This window comes from Prosopis cineraria, unplaced genomic scaffold (genome assembly GCF_029017545.1).
Source record: "Prosopis cineraria cultivar Desert tree isolate PC_DT_omini unplaced genomic scaffold, ASM2901754v1 PC105, whole genome shotgun sequence".
Lineage (NCBI taxonomy): Eukaryota > Viridiplantae > Streptophyta > Magnoliopsida > Fabales > Fabaceae > Prosopis > Prosopis cineraria.
In genome coordinates, this window is record NW_026555432.1 from 1 (window position 1) to 24,889 (window position 24,889).

The window sequence follows — 24,889 nt, forward strand, 5'->3', positions numbered from 1 at the left end:
AACAACGAACACAATTCTCACATATTCACATTTTTACAACAACACAGTTTTTTTTCTCACAATATTAACAATCATGTGACGAGAATATCATAATATACAATGACCATGTAGCCTTAATATAATATGCAAGGTCACAATAATAACTATAGACGACCATGACATGATATGCATGATCAATTCATTTTTATATCCTCTTAAAACCTCTAACATAAAACTATAGGTTATTTCACTCAAAAGGGTTCGTCCATGTGTGTTGAACTATCCAAGCCTTTCATTCCAAAAATTTGCCTAACCAAGGCTACTACACTTGTGGATCATAATTTTCCTTAAATCTCACACTATAGTTATTATATCGCTACGCTATCTTCCTCTTCCTCGTTGAACAAGTAGAAATTAGTTAGGTTTAAGTCTTTCGTTAAACAAGTGGAATAGTAATAATATAAAGGTCGGTTATTGAGCTCCAAATGACAGCCATACCACGTGGATTTGAAATTTGTACTCCTATCTCTGCAAGCTCCCGCCTTATATAATCATATAATGCATATATACTCAACTCATAGCATGTACTTGTCAATGGTCATATTACAGCATGCAATTGCTTAAACATCATTTTTCATGGCATGAAATTCTCATGTAATCACATATCGCATGTTAGCCATATATATACCTATCCAAACACTCTACTAAGCACCATTTATACATTTTGAAGTTTTTTTTCAAACTCATTATCATCACATGTTTACTTCTTTCATACAAACTCATAACTAAGATCATCTTCAAAACTGTTACTTAAGAGATTCATTTCATTTTCACATATATTACATGTACACATTCATTTCACTTCACGTATATTATATGAAATTATTATCAAATTGCCACAAGTGCATCAAAAATAATTCTCAAGCATCGCATAATTTTTCAATAATTTATGAACATTATAATTAATTTAACACGCAATTGGTAAAAGCAATTCCCTCAATCACGTCAAACTTTTAAGAAGTCAAAGGTGTTTCTCTCAACAATTACTTCCAAAGCTCTTGTGAAGCTTAAACAGTGCCAAGAAATGATTAATATATAATTAATCATACCAAATCATTACTATTAAGGAGAGTATACAGCCCTTAAATCAACACTTCGAAGTTCCTAACATCCCAATCTCTCAAATATAAACATACCCATAAGGTTTATTAACTTCTTTTAGCTTCAATAAACTCTCAAAACCATCATTAATGACTCTCAACTATCACCAACAACCTCATTTATGGCCATATTCGAATTTAATGGATTTCAATCACAAAAAAGGTACAAAACCATAAACCTAAATAACATAAATAACTTTCATTAACTCTATTTAATCAATGGGTTAAGACTCATAGCCTCAAAGGTCTAAAATCACCCCTCCAACACAAACCCTAACTCAAAAATTCTCTAGAAAAGAAAGAGAGGGAAGGTTAGGACTTAAGAAGCTTACTTTTAGTGCTCACAAGCTCTTCAAAATGCCCTCAAATCTCTAAGATTGGTGAGCTCCTCTCGTACTCTTCATTAGGATATGCGCATTAGGTTCCTTCTGTTGAATATCTGTATCCTGTTCAGATGAGACTTGCTACTCTTGCGTTGAACTTTTCCTGGATCATCAATACTTGCTGGAACAGGCACATATGATGCTCATTATCATCCCTTAGCTTCAAGGAAAGATGTGGTTTGGCAACTCGTAATTCTTGAACTCGATATTAGATAGTGGATAGCATTATTTTTCTTTTCCTTCTTAGGAAGTCATCACATTTTTCTACATCAACTTGCTTCTCATGTAAGTATTGCATATCATGCACATCAAATGAGTGATCCCTATTATCCTTTTCAGAAAGAATCATTGCATTTGCCATCATTAGCAGGCACGGGATAATCCTGTTTCTGAAGTGTCAGCCCACTCCTTTCTTTTAAGCGATCAGCACATGGATGAGTACCTTCAATCACTGATTCTTTCAGCTACTCACAAAACAGGAATTAGAGGGAAGGACAATTAAATATTTAAATAAAATGGGATTCATGTAGAAACAGATAGAGGGAAAAAAAAAACAATTTTAATTTCTCTAGATAGTGACTCTTATCACCTGCTCCAGTTCCAATTTAATAGAGCCAGCACTTTTGTCAATAAATGGGTATACATCGGGTTTTTATACTCTCTACTCAGCTATATCAGCACTTGACAATGGTACCTAATTAAAATCATAAAAAAAAATGTATCTCACTTACAATATACTTCCCATCATCAAACTCTTCAATGAACTAGCCGATTAAATAAGTAATCAAATTGGTCCAGCTTCTGAGTTCTGAAGCACGATAAAAGAGTTACACTTCAAACATCAATTGAATAAAATTACCTCATGCAAAATTGATGGAGGACATCTTCACAACTTCTCGAAACAGCAACCCAAGTCTTGAATCCAGGCTAGAGGGAGCATCGAAGTTCAACATCCACCTGCAGAACCAAGCGAGCCCTCCAAACATCTCCTAGCAACCAATTCTATTGTGTTTCTCTCAAAATCACTGGGCACGACAAGGGCTACATCAATCAAGTCCGGAACAGAAAATGAAATTGGGGAAAAAAATCATCGTGAATTATTTTTCCGTAGAAAAAACACTCATGTAATATGAAGCAGCTTGTTAAGTTTGTCTTACGCTTAATGCATACCTTGTAAAGTATAGTTTTCTATTTTCCCACAACTCACTAGGATTTCAATGACCCAGAGCCATGGACGAGTTGATGAAGATTCAGATGTTTGTCCATGGGCAACCCAATAGTTTTCAACTTCAAGAAAATGCAAAACTATCTTCGTTTGTATGCGCCGCAGCAATGGTTCTGCAAGTAATTCATTTTGAGAGAGGGGATAGGAATAATTCACACGCAAAATGAGAATCAAAGCTAATTCTTTTACATAAGGCAGAAAATCACATAACAATGGCCAAAACAGAATTCCTTCCGACTAACAAGAAGCTAAATAAATCCCACAGCCCGAAAAGCAAACTTAAGTTGGGGAAGAATTTAATTAAGATGTTTGGCAACATAAATTAATAACTGCAAGAACGCAAATATACCCAGAATTGAAGGCAATTCTTCCAACATAACTATAGAGACCCTGAATCATCAGATAAATGGTGAGGTTACACACAACCATTGAATCAGAAACCCACCGCTTGAGACGATCAGCAAACAATACGAGTCAGATAAATGTGGCTGTTAGTTTTAAAACCAGTGCACAGAGGAGTTCACCATGATGGAAAAGGATACAGGGCACAGGGGTTCAATTTGTTACAGGGAAAATGAAGGGAGTACATAGAAAAGAAATAAAGTTTAATGTTTCCCTCCGCAAAAATCTCAACAAAAAGGCATGGTATCTCAGCAACTAGCAGACTAAAATTGGTTCCCGACGGGGGGAGGAAAAATAAATAAGACTCGGAAAATTTCATGCCAAAAAATTTAATGAATTAGAGATGATCAGGAACGTAAGCGGACCTGTACTACACTCAGTGTCGGTGGGGCGTAGAAAAAGCCCTAGGGTTAGAACCTTCTTCACTGCTTGGCCAAGAACAACCACGCAGGACCGACAACGGCGGACGGCATCTAGGAAGTGTGGAATGCTTGCTCGACGACGAAGAGAAGTGGACCCGCTACTGAGGCAGAAGCGTCGAGTAACAAGCACCATCTGAAATATGGGGGTCCATTTATCAGTTTATTTTATATAGTATTAAAACTTGAGAAATTAATCTTTTTATCCAAATAACAACTTTAACTCACTTGTAACTCAATCCTTTAACTATAACTCACTGCAACTCAATCTCTCAACTATAACTCGTTGCGACTCAATCCCTCAATTTTTTGATTCACCTATAATTGGTCCTTATTTTTTAATTTTTTTTAAATTTTTTTATCAAATAAGAGGGATAAAAAAATATTCAATATATTAGATTCTAAAATATTCTCCTCTTGCTCATTAATTTGAGATCTAAACTAACAGAAAAAAAATTAACAAAAGTTGAGGGATTAATTGTGAGTAATTCAAAAGTTGAGGGACTGAGTTACAAGTGAATTAAAAGTTAGAGGACTAAAAGATTAATGTTCCCTTAAAACTTTAAGCAATTCAGATTTAATTTAAATAATTTTTTAGTTTCATTAATTTTTTAATTTTTTAAACTACTATATAAAATGATAGAGTAAATTTATTAAATTTTATAATTTTATCTATAAATCTAAAATAAAAATAAAATTTATAAATTTTTGTAGTGTCCATATTTTTTTAATTGGGAGAATGACAATTAAGGACCTGTTAAGAATATTAATCCCAATTACGGATCGTGAAATTTTTGAACATTAGAGTTAAGGACCATGGTCCTTATTGTGATAAAAAAAAATGTAATTTTTGAGGTGGGATTCACTAACACGATTTGAGAATTCACTAACCTAAGTTGAGAAAATTCCTAATGTATATTGTAGAAACATGAAACCCCCCTTGAAAATAAAATGTTTAACCAAAAGCACCACTTAGGAATTCATTAACTAGACATTAAAAAATTTCTAACGTATATTATGAAAAAATGAACCTCCTTAAGAATCATTAATAAAAAGTGACTTATTCAAATTGGTGTTTTTTATTAAATAATCGTTCCCAAGTGAAGTTTCATGTTTTCACAATATACATTAGAAATTTTTTTCAAGTCGAATAGTGAATTCTCAAGTGGCGCTTTTTGTTAAACATTCAATTTTCAAGTAGAATTTCATATTTTCACAATATACGTACAAATTTTTCTCAAGTTGGGTTAGTGATTTTTAAGTGACAATAATGAAATCTCACCTCACAAATTATATTTTTTTAATCATAATTAGATAATGATCTTTAATTGAGATTTCAAAATTTCACGATCTATATAAGATTTATATTTTAACAGTCTTTAATTATCATTCTCCCTTTTTAATTCCACAGTTTCAGATACTTGTCAAAACGAACCGCAGGAGATTGGGTTCTATCGTGGTTATGAAAAGGAGCTAGACAAAAAATAAGAGACACGAAGGGGATGGCGGTCATTTCATTGTCATATCAGCAATTAAAAAAAAAGCACTAAAGATCTTGAAAATACCCGATGGTTAATTGCTGTCGATTAGTTATGATTGGCATTGTGGATTTCAATGTGTGGAAATAAAATATGAATAAAAAGAAAAGGATACTGTTGAACAAGTCCAGCGTACACCATCCCAAGTAAGCAACAAAGAAAAATAGCCAACAAAGATAAAGGACAAGGGGTTTAAATAGACTTGGGATGTCTCCACTTGACAACTCTCTATTTTTTTTTTTTTTCATTTTTTTGAAACAGCATCGTTTTGATTACAACAAAATTAAAAACATTGAAAGCTAAGCACCCGCACCCAGACCCAACATCTCCCCACCAACCATTTCCTGCACACTATTTAAAATATTTGGACAATTTTGATTTTATATTGATGGTTTTAAATTTAATATTAAAATTTTTATAATTTTAATATTGAATCTGCATTGTTTAAAATATATTTAAATAATTAATTATAAAATTTATGAAAAAAAAATATCAAATTAGATCATTCATATTAAATTTGAATTGCCCAAATTAATAATGAAACATATTATTAATTTTTTATAATTTTAATAATATAAAAAAATAAAATTTTTAAACAGTGTGCAGAAATGATTGGAGGAGAGAAGTTGGGTCTAGGTGAGGGTGCTTAGTCGCTTTCAATTGTTTTTAATTTTTTTACGATCAAAACAGTGCTATTTTAAAGAAATGAGAGAAAAATGGAAAGTTGGGAAGTGGAGAGACCCCAAAGTCCGGGTTCAAATGCCATTTAAAAGAGAATATCCCAGCGCCCACAAAGTCAAAGCCTAGGAAGAAGTCAATGGGAGCTGGGGCTAAATACCCAATATGAAGAGCACATTCCCTTTTCCCATAAGAGAGACCCAATCTGTAGTAAGGTTAAAAATTTATAGGATCCACTAAAAGCCACAAAGGATTAGTGTTTGCCCATGATTTAAATTAAAATCCACAATAATAAAACACTCCCATTCTATGTAGGAAGCATTACATCTCATGGCTTTTACCAAGGGAACCAACAAATAGATCCAGTACCGGTGAAAATCTCATAGAAGAGCAACACTGCAGGCACTAAATCATGGCTTCAACTTGACTATATAAAGGAGAAATAGAATACACCTCATTGCAGCAACCTTAATACAACCAGTAGCTAGCAAATGAACCACAACACCACAACAAGAACTATTTAAAACAGATCAATAACACCATCATGGAATCCAAAAAATCAAAATTAGTAGTAACAAAGCAAATATCATCAAACTTGAGACCCTTAATAGCTATTCTGGATCTCTGCTATCCACATTTTGAGCTTTCATTTCATTGCCACACACCAATTTTTAACAGCCTAGAATATAACTAAATATGGTCAAAGCTAGTTTCCAATCAAGCTTCCAAACCATAAAATCAACAATAGGATTCAAACAACATAGATCTCCATAGCTAGAGGTACTTAATTTGATTGACTGTTGACTTTAGCCATGCTGATTACAACATAAAGGAGAAAAAAACTAAAGACAAAGCATGGCTTTCTTTAACTTATACCAAATCATATCCACAAATGGCAATATGTAATTAGATCTAACATAGTTTGCATATATAAAGATTGAGGCCCTAAATTGGTAAAATCACTAGTTGTTCTTTAATAAGCTTAGAGACATACCTCTCTAATTCTTACATTTGGGTTCCTTAAATTCATTGAGCCTCTTCTCTTCCTTTAGTAGTCCAACAATCTCTTCCAAAATCTCTTTCACATCATCCTTCCACAGTCCTGCTACCAAACCTCTTCCAACCCCTCTCTCATAATCATTTGCCGAGCTTGTCAATAAAGAAATCTTTTGTCTTAGGATCATCCATTTCCTCATTGAAGTGTTAAAGCCTTTTAACCCTGACAACCAGCTCCATTACCACGATGTTAGTCTCAAACAATCAAAATCCAAACCATTATTCAGCCTCGCACAGTCTTTTAGTTCAGCGATGCTAGTGATGCTCTGATTTCAAAAGAATTCTAGAAATTATACCAAACCATCACTAAACCAATTGGGGAAAAGCTTCATCGTATCAAAGATCTTCAACATTCCTAAATCATTGCCAAATTCACCTAAGAATATGTAATATCTTACTCAACTAAATATAATTAATCATTAAAACTTATATTAATCAAAGATTAACTCAAAGAAGGATTACTAAAGTTTAATTTAAAGTAAGGGATCTCAAGTTTTTCATAACCACAAAGAGTTTAAAACGATCAAAATTCTCTTGTATCAGAGTAAAAATAAGTTACGGAAGCATGTGATACCTCAAAGGAGTGAAAGAAATTGAAAATGTGAAAAAACTCTTTAAAAGTGCGATAGAGCAGTGCGTTGTAGCTTGTGCATGCTGCGCCACGCCATTTGCTTTCTGTGGCCACATGCCGCGACTCAATCGCCATGTGCCGTGGCGTGTTGCACGAAAATTCAACTGATTCTGCTATCATTTAACAATAGAATAAGAACTTTCAATGCATCCCGATTCTCCATCCAACATTCAATTGACATCATCTAGGTGTCGACGAAAAGCTCTTAACATGAATTAACTAGTGGCATAGATTTCACTTCTAAAACAAGTCACACCGAAAGTTAGACACCTAAAATATTTTAATTACTTTTCACAACTTTTACATAAAAAGGATTTCTAAAAACCCTCAACAGTACCAAAAGTCTTTTCTAACACTTGGAATCATATCCATTGAACTTAGGACTACCAGTATACACATCACACACACTTAAATCACAGTATAACCAAATTACTCCTCACCCCTTTTACTAAAATAGAGGGGGAGGCAATTTGTCATTGCATTGTATCTAAATCAATTTAAACATGTTTAAATCATCATTGTTTTACACTTACATTAGTATTTTGGCCCCATGAACATATATATATATATATATAGATATCTCAACATACACAAATACTCAGGGGCCCCAAAATACAAGAAGACATTTGCAACAATAAAATAGTGCAAGTAAGATGGCATGTAAATTAGAATTGACAAACATATTTATTACACACAAATAACTAAGCTAGAGGCATAAAAAAGGAATATACTAATTTCTAGCCTCTTAAGCCTTCTTCCTCTCGGCATAAATCTATAGCTGAAAGTATTAAATGAAAGGAGTAAGTCCAACTACTCAGAAATCAAGGTAAAACCTACCCCATGCAGTTATACATCAATTATAAAGCATACACATGCTTATAAAACTAAGCACACAAAACTGTTTACAACATTATAACTCATCATTACTCATTCTATAACATCTTTGTCTCACATATACTAGGTACATTGTTACCATATTCTCAGATATGTGATCATGACACCCGTTTCATGTCACTTGCCACAACTCAACACGTGTGACATGTTATATATGTATTAGGCAATGATCAATCAACCTTATATTCTCCTTATTTTCTTAGACCGAAACCGTGTCTATAACACTAAATAAGGCTTCATCCGTATAACTAGATTACCCATCTCATCGATCGTGAGGTGTGACTCAGCAAAAATTACATGACTCACTCTCGAGCCACAGCTTTCCTCATTCTCAAATCTCTGGGGTGTCTCATACCCTAGGTTACTCTCTTCATTGAATAGGTGAAGATGGCTAGGTTCTAGTCCCCTTGACAAATTATGGATAGTCCGTTTGACAAACTGTGGGACAAGGCTATACTCCTGTGCATCGAAAGGCAGCCTAAATATCATATGGCTTTTCCTACTACCAATCCCTAAGTGAACTCTCACCCACGGATCATGCCATAAATAGCACTCATTCGTTTTGACATATTTATTTTCATTTACTCATTATCACAACAATCACATTGAACTCACAACTATGCGCTACCTAAACATGTATCCTTATTATTTTCTCAACATTATTCTCACTTATTTCAAAATCTACTTTTTATTAACACACAATTACCTCTACACAACATCACATTCATTTTTCAAATGTTTAAACATGTTCATAGTTCGAAAACCCTCTTAATTTCACATTTTGTATTTCAAGCCAAATATAGATTATCCACATTCAAATTTTCATACGTTCATTGAAACTAATACATGGTTTCACATTAAAAATCAGTCCCATTCACGTAACATTCACAATTCACATTTAACAATCAATTGATATATAACTATCCAAAGTAGGGTTCCCCTGGTTATCTCATCAAAAGTTTGCCCCTCAATCTACTAGCTTCCAAGCTTGAATTTCCAATCCAATAGATGACCAAAAGCCAAAACTACAATGAACCAAGTTAAATTTTATCAATATTATCAATTTAAGCATTAAACCATTAATCTCCACTTCTAAATTGCCCAACATTCACTCCACAAGAATTTGAGCCCATCTCCTAGGTTTATTAATTACCTTTAGTCCTCAATAACATTAATGAATCATTAAATTTTCATTAATTGCATCACAATCTTCTAACCACCCATAACAAAAAAATTTTGGATATTAATAGTGCCCAACAACTCAAGGCACTAAAAATTTATTATACTAGGTTTAGATAATCTAATTTACTCCCATTAACTCTATTTGGATCAATAAATTCGGACCCATAACCCATATGAATCAAAAATCCACTTTCACTATCAAACTTTAACTATAAACTCATAAATGTAGAAGAAATGGAGAGATTAATGAGTGTGATACTTACCTTGGGTGTTTGTAGCCTCCAAAACACTCTCAATGTCGTCCACAAGTAAACCCTAGCAGAGTTTAGTGCGTCTCTTCCATTCTCTCTTTTTTTCTCTCTATTTTTTGCATCAGTTCACGTATTATTTCTATAGAATTTGCACCATACATCGTGGCACACATCCCTACACGCTGTGACATGTGGTACAGAGAAGATAACTCTCACTTGATGGCCTTGTGCGATGCGGCATGTGGCATAGAGACTTTTTAGCTTGTTTTTTTTTCCACTTTTTGGCCCCCAAATGACCCAATTTCACTTTGGACATATGTTATACCTAAAATTTCAACTAAAAACACTTATTATTCTCCTCTAACCACACACCACACTAGCATACTTAATTATCCTTATTAATTTTAGTAAATCAACTAATTAAAAATTGGAATGTTATATAATACCTACTTAGACACCCTAAATCCAATGCCCATTGACACACACATCCCCCCTTACCTACCCACATCAACCACACACGCACACCTAACCTACATCAGAAGGGGATGCAACTAAAAGGATCAATCTCTCCAGGAGAACCCTCCAAGGTAAGGGGAGGGCAAAGCCCTTGCATAAGAAGTTAGGTTTAATACAATGTCTTTTGAAATAGACAATTTTTTTCTTATGACACTATATTGGATGAATTACATAGAATAAACAAGTTATTATGTCAAGGATAAATTACTCACTAGGTGAACAAAATCTTATATCTAAAAAATATAAATCAAATTTTAAAAAATTTAAAAGTATGGCTAGTTCATATTAATATATAAGGAGTTTATCATTGATATACAAAGGGTTTATTATTGAAATTTTGAAATTTTATAAAAGGTGTATTGTTGTTATACAATGGTATGTCATTAACAAATATAATAAACTGATCATAATGTAAAATATAAAAAATATTGAAGCGTTTGAAATAAAAACATGAACTTATTTTTTTCCCAAACGGTCATTTATTGTTTATCCTTATTTGTGAATTATTATAAATATTATAATATGTGGATGTTCATAAACTCTACCAACTCCTCCCACATTTTCTAGCCTCTCTAATGAATGGCCTTAGGAGTTTTTATTATGTTTAATACTCATAAATTTAAAAGATTATATATTGTATATTGATGTGAATTAATCTTATTATTCAATAAATTATAACTCTTTAGTGAAGTTGGAGCCTATAAATAAAGGCCATGTACTACACATTGTGGTACCTATGAAAAATGAATATTACTACTCCTTTATCTCCAGTCCTCTTTTAGTTTGTTCATTTTTTTATCTTAAATCTCTCTTATATTTCTCCTAGTTTCATAACATGAATAACTTTCTCACATATTTTTTAATGCAATCTTCTCTTTTTTTAAAAAAAAAGATCAAATAGATAAATACAAATGCCCACACGTACATTAATATCCACCTTCCCTGGTATGAAAAAGGCTAGGTTAGGTGTATGCCTTTCCAATCTCCTCTCATTCTTCTTAAATTTTCTCTTCTTTTTTTCTTTTTTCCTGGATTAATATGAGAGAGAACGACAAAAGAATATTTCAAAATATGCAAATCATAATTAAGTAATGCACAGTATAATAATTATTTTTTAATTTTTAGCGGCTTGTCAGGCATTTTAATTTTTGATGAAATGACATATTTGCTCTTATTAGCTACTTATGTTTACGGAAATGACTATTTTAATTGAGTTATTACCTAAAATATGGTAGAAAATAATTACTTTCTTTCTGCAAGTTTTGTTTATTTGTCAAGTTCAAATACTAAAAGTAAGTAACCATCATATGTAAGAAAAGGCTTTTTTGGTAGGACTGTTAACAGAAATAAAATATAGGATGACAACTTCTTTTTTTTTATATTTTTAATTTATAAATGAATTAGAAAATAATTTTCTTTTTTATTAAAAAGATTACTTCCTTCGTGAAAATGATTCCTTTAATTACATTTGATTGTGAAACAAAATTATAAAAAAAAAACAGTCATTTTCTATTTTATTTTAGTACTTAACCTAATCAAAGTAGAGCTTCATAATGTAAAATAATCATTAAAGGCAGCTATATCATTTTGTGATCAAAAATCAAAATGTGAGAAAGTACCTATAAATTAAATAATAATTATTGCATTTCATGATATTAACTATCATTTACATGGGATTTTTGTCATTTTCCCTTTTTTTTTTCTTGTCACATTTTTTCTTATTAATTGTTTCGTGTTGGTTATGGCCAATTTCCTTATTTTAGTTTCTTTCCGTGCTGGCATACTTGCAATGTACCACGGTCAGATTAAATCATATATTCTTAAGAGTTTTCTTATGTTGATATCTACTTACTGAAATATGTAAAATTAAATAATTAAATATAATATATATATATATATATGTATATATAGAGCATAAAATCATTTTAAAGCATGATCAAACTTATCTAATTTAATACAGATCATTCAACAAACTACTGAATGATGTATTTGGTGGCACAAAATTGAAGTGTGGTGTGTAACATCCTGATTTTTATATAATAAAGAAATTGTGGAATTTAGGTTTTGAGAAAAAAAATGATAATAATAGGAATTTATATTATTTGAGGTTATTTAGAAATAATATTATGATTAGGTATTTAATTATGAATTTAAAAATTTAAATTTAAAACCACATAAGCAATATTTAGTTAAGATATAATACATAAATAATTTTTTTTATGTGTGTGTTAAAAAAAAAGAGAAGGTAGAAGGAACAAAAAAAAAGGGGGGGTGGAAGGTTGTTGTTTCTAAGTCCCACATTGGTTAGATGAGGGAAGAGAAGAGGTGCCTTCATGTATAAAAAGGAGGGGGTGTGTGCATTAGGAAGCATGAGAGGCTAAGATGCAATTTAGAGAAAATTGCAACTTTGGGCCCAAAGGTTTGAATAATTAAATTCAAACCTATAGTTTTTTTTAATATAATTTTGGGACTCACAATCCCATTTTTATATTATTTTTCTCTCTTCCTCTCACGTTGCTCGGCGTTTTCTCGCAAGGGGGGATTATTTTCTTTTTTCTTCAGGTATGTTCTAACTTTCCTGTTTAGATTAGCATTTAAAAATTTATTTAATTACAAAATTAATTTTATAGTTATTTTTAAATAATATTAGCTTTCTAGTGATATGATTATTTTGTAGGATAGAGTAAATATTTTGATTAGGATTTTTCTATAGGATAGTTAATCTGATGATATGATGGATTAAAAATATAGGTTAAAACTCTTAGGGATATAATAAATATTATAGAATATTTTCTTGAGGTTGAAACTCATGTTTAAGAATTTTTGAGTTAAAATCTAGATCTATATGGTTGAATTTATGTGGAATCTGAGATGTAGGGATAAACCTATGATTATTAAATATTTATTTAAGTATGAATAGGTATTTTTGAGGTTATAGAAAGGTGATTTGAGGCTTCAGGATAATTCTAAAATTTTTAATTTATTTTTGGACGAATTTTTAGAATATAGAAGGATGAAATTGTGATACTAGAAGTGATTTGAGGATAAAAAAAATAGTTTATTAGGGTACGAGAATTTTAGAAAAGAATTTGGGAAGTTAAATGAGGCATAAATCTTAAATTAGTGTTAATATGGATTATAGATCTAAGACTTTCTAACTCTTTAAATTAGAGTTATTTATTTTAATGTAAAATTAATATATAGTATTGTGAAATAATTATGTAGATTATATTGACAAAGATAGTGGTGAAAAAGGAGTTGTGAAGGGGAACTTGTTATTCAAGACACAAGGTAACCATTATTAATGTGTTGTGATGAGTGTGTTTGTGAATGGTTATGTGTTGTTTTGTTGTTTGGAAAAATTATGAATTATTGAAAATAAATACTGTATATACTTGTTTGAAATTATTGCCAAGTGGGTTAAAAATTTATTTTTGTTTATCATGATGAGATATTATTGTTCGGATATATTCCTGTTTGGATATTTGAATGATGCATGACTTGTCAGGGTATTTTAATGTATGGTGTTAATGGGAATTTCTGTTCGGTTAATTATTACCACGTGGTAAGCCCTCATTGGACCCAATGAGTGGCGTGTCGCTTGGTCCAACTCACCTTTGGCCGGGTGATTTGGCGTCCGAGCATGGCGAAAGGAGGATATAAGGTGCAGTCATGCAAATTAAATACTTGTTCGGTTTGTTTGAAAGTATTGTTCGGTTAAATGTTTTGTGTGCCCACTTAGCAATCGCATGATTAGTTACATCCGCATGCATCATTACATATTAATTTTTGGTTACTGGGACTTTTAAGTCTCATTCCCCGTGGTTAATATTTTTACAGGAGCGAGTCCGGCCGAGAAAGCACCAGAGGTGTAACTGTGGTGTATGAGACACCATCTTTTACGTTGCCTCTTATTTTAGATTATACAATGTATCTTGTGCCAACTTAGGACATATCTTCTTTGTGAAGCATGTAAACTCTAATCCTTTTTATTAAAAGTATTTATATGACCAAGAGGATTATGTCTGTCCCTCTTGATTTATGATCTGATTTGAATAACATGCTATGAGGATCATGTCTGTCCCTCATGGTTCTAATTGTTTTTTTTGAGATATTTTAAGACCTGTGGTATATTGTCTTGGATGTATCGTGGTAGAAATTTTTCTACCATGATAAGGGTTCAATGAAAAAAAAAAAAAAAAAAAAAGGATTTGTTGAATTAATAACTTGTGAAAAATCGGTCTGTAAATTTGAGGGTGTTACATATTGGTATCAGAGCATATAGTCGGTTGGCAATATACATTGTTATGGTGCTTCTCATTGTATGGCCATGATATAGCTAGGCTAATTTTATTATTTATATCTTGTATCCTTTAGGAGGGGAGAGAAAATGCCTGTTACTCGTGGTAACTCAGGATTCCAACATGAGCACCTACCACCGCCACTGCCAAATGAGGAGCCTGACTTGGCGGAATTGAGAATGCTTGTAAAAACATTAACAGACAAGGTTCAAGGATACGAACAAGAGTTGACGGAGCTAAAGAGGCAAAAGGTAACTGAAAATGGAGATAGGGCTCATGTTGAGAGTCATGTGGGGGAAGGCAGTTCCTCACATCCTGCCACTCCGAGAGATCATGAGTCTAGAAGGAAGGAAATTAGGCAGGAGGAACAGAGAGCCCCACCGACCATTACTGATGTGTGGGAAACTGTTAGGAAGTTTAACCCTCCTACGTTTGATGGTAACCTTAAACCATCCGTGGTAGAGGAATGGGTGAAGAGACTCGAATCCATCTTTCGAGTAGTCACATGCACCAGCAATCAAAAAGTACAAGTAGCATTAGTGCTCCTAGTGAAAGGAGCAAGAGATTGGTGGGAGACAGCAGGGCCCAGGGATGATTCTACACTCACCTGGGAGGAATTCAAGGAAAAATTATTCAGGCATTACTTTCCATCAGAGTTAAGGTCTGAGAAGGAAGCGGAATTCCATGCCTTTAAGCAAGGGAACCTCGATGAGGACACATTCATTGCTAAGTTTCAGGAGTTATCTAGATACTCCACGTACCTGCAGTATAGGGATGATTCCGAATGGAAGGCTAAGCGCTTATTGGAGAAGGCTAGACCAGAATTGAGGGAACAATTGGCTCATCTAGATATCCGAGATTATGATGAAATGTGCATAAAACTACAAGTAGTAGCTCGCAGTAAGAAGGAGGTCGAGAGAGAGAAGAGGGGTTATTCATATAGTAGACCCCCAACCTACCCTCGACCCACCGGAGGCATTATGAAGAAAAACCATCAGGGTTCGAGTAGCTCATGGAACCAAGGAAGGCAGAAGGGTCCATTTCAAAGGGGCCAAGGACAGAGGAGCTATCATAGTAGTTATCACGGGTCACAGAGGAGCCCAACAGTATCTACCCCTGCCCCGAGTACAGCGAGCTCTCAACAGTGCACTAAATGCGGGCGTCGTCATTTCGGACAGTGCTGGGTCTGTTACATTTGTGGGAAACCCGGTCACATTGCAAAGTTTTGTGGGGACAACCAGGGCTCAAATATGAAGAACCCTTCCCAACATCCTACTGTCTCTGGCCGTGTGTTTGCTCTTACTCAGGACACCATGAACTCCCCAGATGCCATTAGAGGTAACATCAAAATCCTTCATCATGATATTGTTGCACTATTTGATTCGGGTGCTACACACTCTTTTATTTCTGAAACTTGTGTAAAGAACCTTGATTTGCCTGTGTGTATTTTACCTTTTGATATGAATGTGTCTACTCCTGCGGGAGAATCTGTAAGGACTGCTAAGGCATGCCTTAACCTAGTAGTCGAGTTTAAAAATAGGAAAACAACTATGGACTTAATTATCCTACCACTGAGAGGTATGGATGTAATTGTGGGAATGAATTGGATGGCTGCAAATGGTGCTATCCTAGATTGTAGAGAGAGGAGTGTGTCTTTATCTTCTTTGTCGGTGACCCCAGTCGAGACTCAAGATCATGTTTTCTTGTCGGCGGCGCAAGTTGATAGATGTATGAAGAAGGGTTGCCAGGCCTACATGGTTTTCTTCTCTATCCAAGCTGAGATTGATGAAGGCGTGAAGAATATCCCAATTGTCAAAGAATTTGCGGATGTATTTCCAGACGAAGTCTCCGGTTTACCCCCAAAGCGCGAGGTAGAGTTCTCAATTGAATTGGTACCCGGTACAGGGCCAATTTCTAAGGCTCCTTATCGGATGTCCCCTTCAGAGTTAGCGGAACTGAAAAAGCAAATTGAAGAGCTACTTGAGAAGGGTTTCATCAGACCGAGTGTTTCACCTTGGGGATCTCCAGTCCTTTTTGTAAAGAAGAAGGACGGAAGCCTCCGATTGTGCATTGATTATAGACAATTGAACAAAGTAACCATCAAGAACAAATATCCACTTCCGAGAATCGATGATTTGCTGGATCAGCTTGTGGGATCCGCAGTTTTCTCAAAGATTGACTTAAGGTCAGGGTACCACCAATTGAGAGTGAGAGCAGAGGATATACCTAAGACAGCATTTCGGACGAGATATGGGCATTATGAATTCATGGTGATGCCGTTTGGACTTACGAATGCTCCTGCGGTATTCATGGATTACATGAATAGGATCTTTCGACCCTATTTAGATAAGTTTGTAGTAGTGTTTATTGATGACATTCTTATTTATTCAAAGGATGAGGAGGCTCATGGTGAACATTTAAGAATCGTCTTGCAAGTTTTGAGGGAACATAAGCTTTATGCCAAATTAAACAAGTGTGAATTTTGGCTCCAAGAAGTAAAGTTTTTGGGCCATGTTGTGTCCAGAGACGGAGTTGCGGTGGATCCTAGCAAGATTGATGCAGTGATGAAGTGGGAACAGCCAAAATCTGTTACAGAGATACGAAGCTTTTTAGGTTTAGCAGGTTATTATCGTCGCTTTATTAAGGGATTTTCGCAAATTGCGATGCCCTTAACTAAGCTGACTAAGAAGGATGCCCCATTTATTTGGACTGACAAATGTGAAGCTGCTTTCCAAGAATTGAAAAAGAGGTTAACCACTACTCCAGTATTGACTATTCCTGACCCTGTGGTGCCGTACACTCTGTACACTGATGCTTCTTTAAAGGGTTTAGGATGTGTTTTGATGCAAAATGACCGAGTGGTTGCCTATTCCTCCAGACAGTTGAGACCACACGAGGAAAATTACCCTACTCATGATTTGGAGTTAGCTGCAGTTGTGTTTGCTCTGAAGATATGGAGACACTACTTGTATGGATCTAAGTTTCAAATCTTCAGTGACCATAAGAGCCTGAAGTATTTATTTGATCAAAAAGAGCTTAATATGAGGCAGCGACGATGGATGGAATTTCTAAAGGATTATGACTTTGAATTACATTACCATCCGGGTAAGGCTAACGTGGTAGCTGATGCCTTAAGTAGAAAGACTATTCATGCTGCACATTTGATGGTTCATGAATATCATTTATGGAACAGTTTTCATGATGTTCCAGTAGATGTGATTGAACATCAAATGGCCGCACTCCAGGTAGCAGACTTTGAGAGCAAATTCTGGGAAGATCTCAGAGTCTCACAGCAGAGTGATGACTACTTAAGGAATATAAGGAAGGAGATAGTGGTAGGTAAGGCCCCAAATTTTACCATCTCTGAGGACACAGTGATGAAGTATAAAGGTAGAGTTTGTGTACCTAATGATCCAAGATTGAGGAATATCCTTTTAGAAGAAGCTCATAGGAGCAAATATACAATTCATCCCGGTATAACTAAAATGTACCATGATTTGAAGCGAGGTTGGTGGTGGCCAGGAATGAAGAAAGATGTAACTGAATTTGTTTCTAGATGTTTAACGTGTCAGAAGATAAAGATAGAACATCAGAAGCCAGCTGGAACACTGCAACCGTTAGATATTCCAAAGTGGAAATGGGATGATATTTCTATGGATTTCATCACTGGACTGCCAAGAACACCCTCGAGTAAGGATGCTATTTGGGTGATAGTAGACCGACTCACCAAATCAGCTCACTTTTTGGCGATCAAGTTTACCTCTACATTAGAGAAATTTGCTGAGATATACATTAAGGAGATAGTTAGACTTCATGGTATACCCTCTAGAATTGTGTCAGATCGTGACCCAAGGTTCACTTCAAACTTTTGGGGTGCGCTACAGAAGGCTATGGGTACCAGACTGAGTTTTAGCACCGCATACCACCCCCAAACAGATGGACAAACAGAGAGGACGATCCAGACTTTGGAGGACATGTTGAGAGCTTGTGCCATTGAACTACCAGGTAGTTGGGATAATCATTTGCCATTAGCTGAATTTGCTTATAATAACAGCTATCATTCTAGTATTGGGATGGCGCCTTATGAGGCCTTGTATGGAAGGAAGTGTAGATCGCCTTTATGTTGGACAGAATTAAGTGAGAGGAGTATCATTGGTCCAGAAATTGTAGAGCAGACCACCCAGAAGATTGCAATGATTAAGCAAAAATTGCTAACCGCTCAGAGCCGACAGAAGAGCTATGCTGATAAGAGGAGACGGCCGTTAGAGTTTGAAGTAGGAGATCATGTATTTTTGAAGGTTTCTCCAGTGACAGGCATTGGTAGATCCATTAAGGCAAAGAAATTGACACCTAGATTTATGGGCCCGTATGAGATCTTGGAGCGAATTGGATCTACTGCATATAGAGTTGCATTACCTCCACAGATTGCAGGTATCCATAATGTGTTCCACGTATCACAGTTGAAGAAGTACAACCCGGATCCCTCCCATGTTATTGAACCTGAAGAAGTAGAATTGAGGGAGAATTTGACCTTTAGATCCGAACCGGAGCGAATTGAGGACTTTAAGGACAAACAACTACGCAATAAGACCATCCGACTCGTGAAGGTGATTTGGAAGGGTGGAGCCCTAGGTGATGCTACTTGGGAGACCGAGGAGAGTATGAGGCGAGATTATCCACATTTATTTGCTTAGGTACATAGTTTCTAAGCTTATCTATTAAATTTTGAGGACAAAATTTCTAAAAGGAGGGGAGAATTGTAACATCCTGATTTTTATATAATAAAGAAATTGTGGAATTTAGGTTTTGAGGAAAAAAAATGATAATAATAGGAATTTATATTATTTGAGGTTATTTAGAAATAATATTATGATTAGGTATTTAATTATGAATTTAAAAATTTAAATTTAAAACCACATAAGCAATATTTAGTTAAGATATAATACATAAATAATTTTTTTTATGTGTGTGTTAAAAAAAAAAGAGAAGGTAGAAGGAACAAAAAAAAAGGGGGGTGGAAGGTTGTTGTTTCTAAGTCCCACATTGGTTAGATGAGGGAAGAGAAGAGGTGCCTTCATGTATAAAAAGGAGGGGGTGTGTGCATTAGGAAGCATGAGAGGCTAAGATGCAATTTAGAGAAAATTGCAACTTTGGGCCCAAAGGTTTGAATAATTAAATTCAAACCTATAGTTTTTTTTATATAATTTTGGGACTCACAATCCCATTTTTATATTATTTTTCTCTCTTCCTCTCACGTTGCTCGGCGTTTTCTCGCAAGGGGGGATTATTTTCTTTTTCTTCAGGTATGTTCTAACTTTCCTGTTTAGATTAGCATTTAAAAATTTATTTAATTACAAAATTAATTTTATAGTTATTTTTAAATAATATTAGCTTTCTAGTGATATGATTATTTTGTAGGATAGAGTAAATATTTTGATTAGGATTTTTTCTATAGGATAGTTAATCTGATGATATGATGGATTAAAAATATAGGTTAAAACTCTTAGGGATATAATAAATATTATAGAATATTTTCTTGAGGTTGAAACTCATGTTTAAGAATTTTTGAGTTAAAATCTAGATCTATATGGTTGAATTTATGTGGAATCTGAGATGTAGGGATAAACCTATGATTATTAAATATTTATTTAAGTATGAATAGGTATTTTTGAGGTTATAGAAAGGTGATTTGAGGCTTCAGGATAATTCTAAAATTTTTAATTTATTTTTGGACGAATTTTTAGAATATAGAAGGATGAAATTGTGATACTAGAAGTGATTTGAGGATAAAAAAAATAGTTTATTAGGGTACGAGAATTTTAGAAAAGAATTTGGGAAGTTAAATGAGGCATAAATCTTAAATTAGTGTTAATATGGATTATAGATCTAAGACTTTCTAACTCTTTAAATTAGAGTTATTTATTTTAATGTAAAATTAATATATAGTATTGTGAAATAATTATGTAGATTATATTGACAAAGATAGTGGTGAAAAAGGAGTTGTGAAGGGGAACTTGTTATTCAAGACACAAGGTAACCATTATTAATGTGTTGTGATGAGTGTGTTTGTGAATGGTTATGTGTTGTTTTGTTGTTTGGAAAAATTATGAATTATTGAAAATAAATACTGTATATACTTGTTTGAAATTATTGCCAAGTGGGTTAAAAATTTATTTTTTTTATCATGATGAGATATTATTGTTCGGATATATTCCTGTTTGGATATTTGAATGATGCATGACTTGTCAGGGTATTTTAATGTATGGTGTTAATGGGAATTTCTGTTCGGTTAATTATTACCACGTGGTAAGCCCTCATTGGACCCAATGAGTGGCGTGTCGCTTGGTCCAACTCACCTTTGGCCGGGTGATTTGGCGTCCGAGCATGGCGAAAGGAGGATATAAGGTGCAGTCATGCAAATTAAATACTTGTTCGGTTTGTTTGAAAGTATTGTTCGGTTAAATGTTTTGTGTGCCCACTTAGCAATCGCATGATTAGTTACATCCGCATGCATCATTACATATTAATTTTTGGTTACTGGGACTTTTAAGTCTCATTCCCCGTGGTTAATATTTTTACAGGAGCGAGTCCGGCCGAGAAAGCACCAGAGGTGTAACTGTGGTGTATGAGACACCATCTTTTACGTTGCCTCTTATTTTAGATTATACAATGTATCTTGTGCCAACTTAGGACATATCTTCTTTGTGAAGCATGTAAACTCTAATCCTTTTTATTAAAAGTATTTATATGACCAAGAGGATTATGTCTGTCCCTCTTGATTTATGATCTGATTTGAATAACATGCTATGAGGATCATGTCTGTCCCTCATGGTTCTAATTGTTTTTTTTGAGATATTTTAAGACCTGTGGTATATTGTCTTGGATGTATCGTGGTAGAAATTTTTCTACCATGATAAGGGTTCAATGAAAAAAATAAAAAAATAAAAAAAAAGGATTTGTTGAATTAATAACTTGTGAAAAATCGGTCTGTAAATTTGAGGGTGTTACATGGTGAGTCCTTTTTCTCCAAAATAATTAATATATCTTGTCTAGTAATTAAACAATCGTATACTTTTCTGCCAAATTAAACCCTATTATTTCTTCAAAGCTTATACTCTCTCCGGCCTATTTATAAGGTGGGAGAAAAGATTTTTTTTTAGGTCATATTCATAAGTCATATTATTAAATTTTTATCACAAATGACTCTTTTACCTTGCACTGAATATTGAAGAGAAAAAAATATGTTGTTAAAATATGTATATTTAATAGAGACAAAATTAAAAACTTTTTAAATTTTTAAATAAAGTTAATAAATTTTAAGGTTTTTCTTGATTTTAGCGAAACATGTTGAAAATTACTTATAAACAAGACTGGAGAAGTAATTTGGAAAAATGATAGAAAAATTCATTTAAATTATGTAAATGATAGATTGATCCCACAAAATGACATAATTTTCCTTAAGTCTCATGGGATTTTCTTGTCATTGGGGAATTAAAAGAAATGACTAAATTGCTCTCAAATAAAACAAAAATCCCTGGAGTTGTGAATGATTGTTGAATTATTATGAATTTAAAAATAAAGTTGTTAATATAGGAACAAAAGTTGTAAATGAAAAGTTGTGAATTTTTAACACTTGATGCATATCAAGACCTGCATATGCGGAGTTGCGAATAACTATTAAATTATTATAAATTTAAAAACAAAAGTTGTTAATATAGGAACAAAAGTTGTAAATGAAAAGTTATGTTTTTAACACCTGATGTATATTAGAACTTGCAGATGTGGAGTTACGAATGACTATTGAATTGTTGTAAATTTAACAACAAAAGTTGTAAATGAAAAGTTGAGAATTTTTAAATATGAACAAAGGGCAAAAGTGTCATTTCTTATAATTCTTTAATGACAGAAACATCATTTGAGATTTTAGGAAAATTATGTCATTTTGTAAGATCAATCTGTCATTTACATAATTTAAATGGATTTTTCTATCATTTTTTCAAGTAATTATTCTTGAATGTGTTACAATTAATTACCCTATCAACTACTTGCTAGCTAACCTCCTAGGCATAACCACACCCCACACACAATGCAAAATTGCATACAAATTTAAAGATTTAATTCCCAATGATAATCAATTTATTAGTTATTAGTCTCTCTACTCTTAATTATAACACACTTTTAGATTAAATTACTTGTACCAATATAGTTTATTGAAAATATTTTATAATATTACTTTTTAATATAAAAATATAAACTTTTAAAAATATCTATCATTTAATACTCATTTTGTAAAAAAATATTAAAAATAGATAAAGTAATATCATCCTTCTTTTAATCCCATAATTAACTCTAATTCTCAAGTAACAAAAAAATGGGATTAAAGTAGTTAATATAATACCAAGTTTTAAACAGATAGAAAAGTTGGGATCACAAGTTTACAAAACTAAACCATTTTCAAAGTTCTCAAAATAGACAAATCAAAGTTCACAATTATGTGAAAGTATGAGATCATTTCAAATATGAGTGCATTAGTATAAGAATTTGAAGACAAGAAAATTTTCAAAAGTTTTGGGGCATGCGCTGCGGCATGTTTGCCCTGTGACACATGCCACGGCGTAATTGCATGAATTTGGACAGCAATTTCTGCTGTCAATTTGACAGCTTTTGGGAAAACTTTCGATGCGCCTCAATTCTCCATCCGATGTCCAATTGACATGAACTAAATGTCTACAAAAAGCTCTTTTTGAGCTTTAACTAATGGTTTTAGTTTTATAATTAAATTATTACTAAATTAAATTTTGGACACTCTTTTCAAAACTTACACTTTTTTCTACAAATTTCATAAAACTAAATGCCCAAACCATTTACCATAGGCCTTTAACCATTAACATCCTTTTAACCACATGCAAAACATCAAGACTAACTTGTACTATGTATCATGTCACAGTAAAACACTTATAAATCATAATTTTACTACTCAACTCGTTAACCTTAAAAACATATAAGGGGGAGTTCAAGCACATTTTCATCAAATATTCTATAATCATCACATAATGTGCTCTACTCCTACTTGTATTAGTATTTTGGCCTTATCACATATTTCACAAAACATCAACTCACTCCCTAAGCCCAAAATACACTGACAACTCATAAACACATAATGCAAGTAAGAACAAAAAATGAATAAAACGTAGTTGGCAATTTAAATTGTCAAATACACATAATAACTTAAAAATAAAGAGGCATACAAAATATGATCATGGTTCTAAGCCTTTGGGAGCTTTCCTTTTTCTAATCCTCTTGAGTTATTTCCTGTAATATTGAAGATAGTAGAGTAAGTACAACTACTTAGTAATTAAGGTCCAACTAACCCATACTAATACATGTCAATTAGTTTAAATACAAGTGGCATATATAAACAATTCTTCAAACCATGTAAAACATTTAAGAATATATATTTATACTTCCAAGCATAATAACACATACTTGGAAAATAAAGCTTTTTAGCAATTTTCACATCAAAGGAAGTTAATCACACGATTCAATAACATATGATCAGATGTGATTAAGACTCAACTTATGATTATTATCATTAGGGTCACAATACAGACAACTATGTGCCCTTACCCACTATATACATGATCACACCTTTCTTATATATTCCTTATTCCTTTGACATGAAACCGTGGGTTATATTATAATGGGATAGTATATAATCCATAACATCCCTAACCTAAACACTTGTGAGGGAATTACCTAGCCAAGGCACACCCAACTCACTTATGAAACATGATTTTCCTCATTTCTCACACTATAGGGTGTCATACATCCTAAACTAGCTTTCTCATTGAACAAGTGAATAGCTAGCTAGATTCGAGTCCCTCGTTGAACTAGTGGGATAGTCCTTCATTGAACAGATAGGACAATATGAATATGATCAATCCAAACAAGCCATCACTAGGATAGGAGCCTTACCATGTAGATTTAATTCTTTACTCCTTTTTCTAGATGAACCCCCACCTCTCAAGATCATGTTATTCATATTCATGAAAAATTCACATTTAATTTAATTCATAACACTCCACATAAGCAATTTCATTGAATTTCTTAAACACATTTTCATTAAACTTCAAATTACACAAGTCACTAAACTCCTATTTTTATAATCATAATACCTCACACTTTAACAATCATTGAACTTTACAATTTTCAAAATCATTGAAATACATTAAATCTCCACTTCATAATAGGCTTTTTCAAGAAAAGCAAGCAAC

At 33.4% G+C, this 24,889-nt stretch overlaps 1 protein-coding gene across 1 annotated transcript; it reads left to right on the forward strand.

The window, feature by feature from the left end:
- The first annotated feature begins 15,498 nt into the window (after positions 1–15,498).
- On the forward strand, positions 15,499–21,404 carry LOC129295397 (uncharacterized). The gene is made up of 2 exons (XM_054933912.1): positions 15,499–15,953; positions 21,197–21,404. Exons 1-2 carry the CDS (start codon positions 15,596–15,598, stop codon positions 21,229–21,231), a joined length of 393 nt encoding a protein of 130 aa, XP_054789887.1. The 5' UTR covers positions 15,499–15,595; the 3' UTR covers positions 21,232–21,404.
- Positions 21,405–24,889: the final 3,485 nt, after the last annotated feature.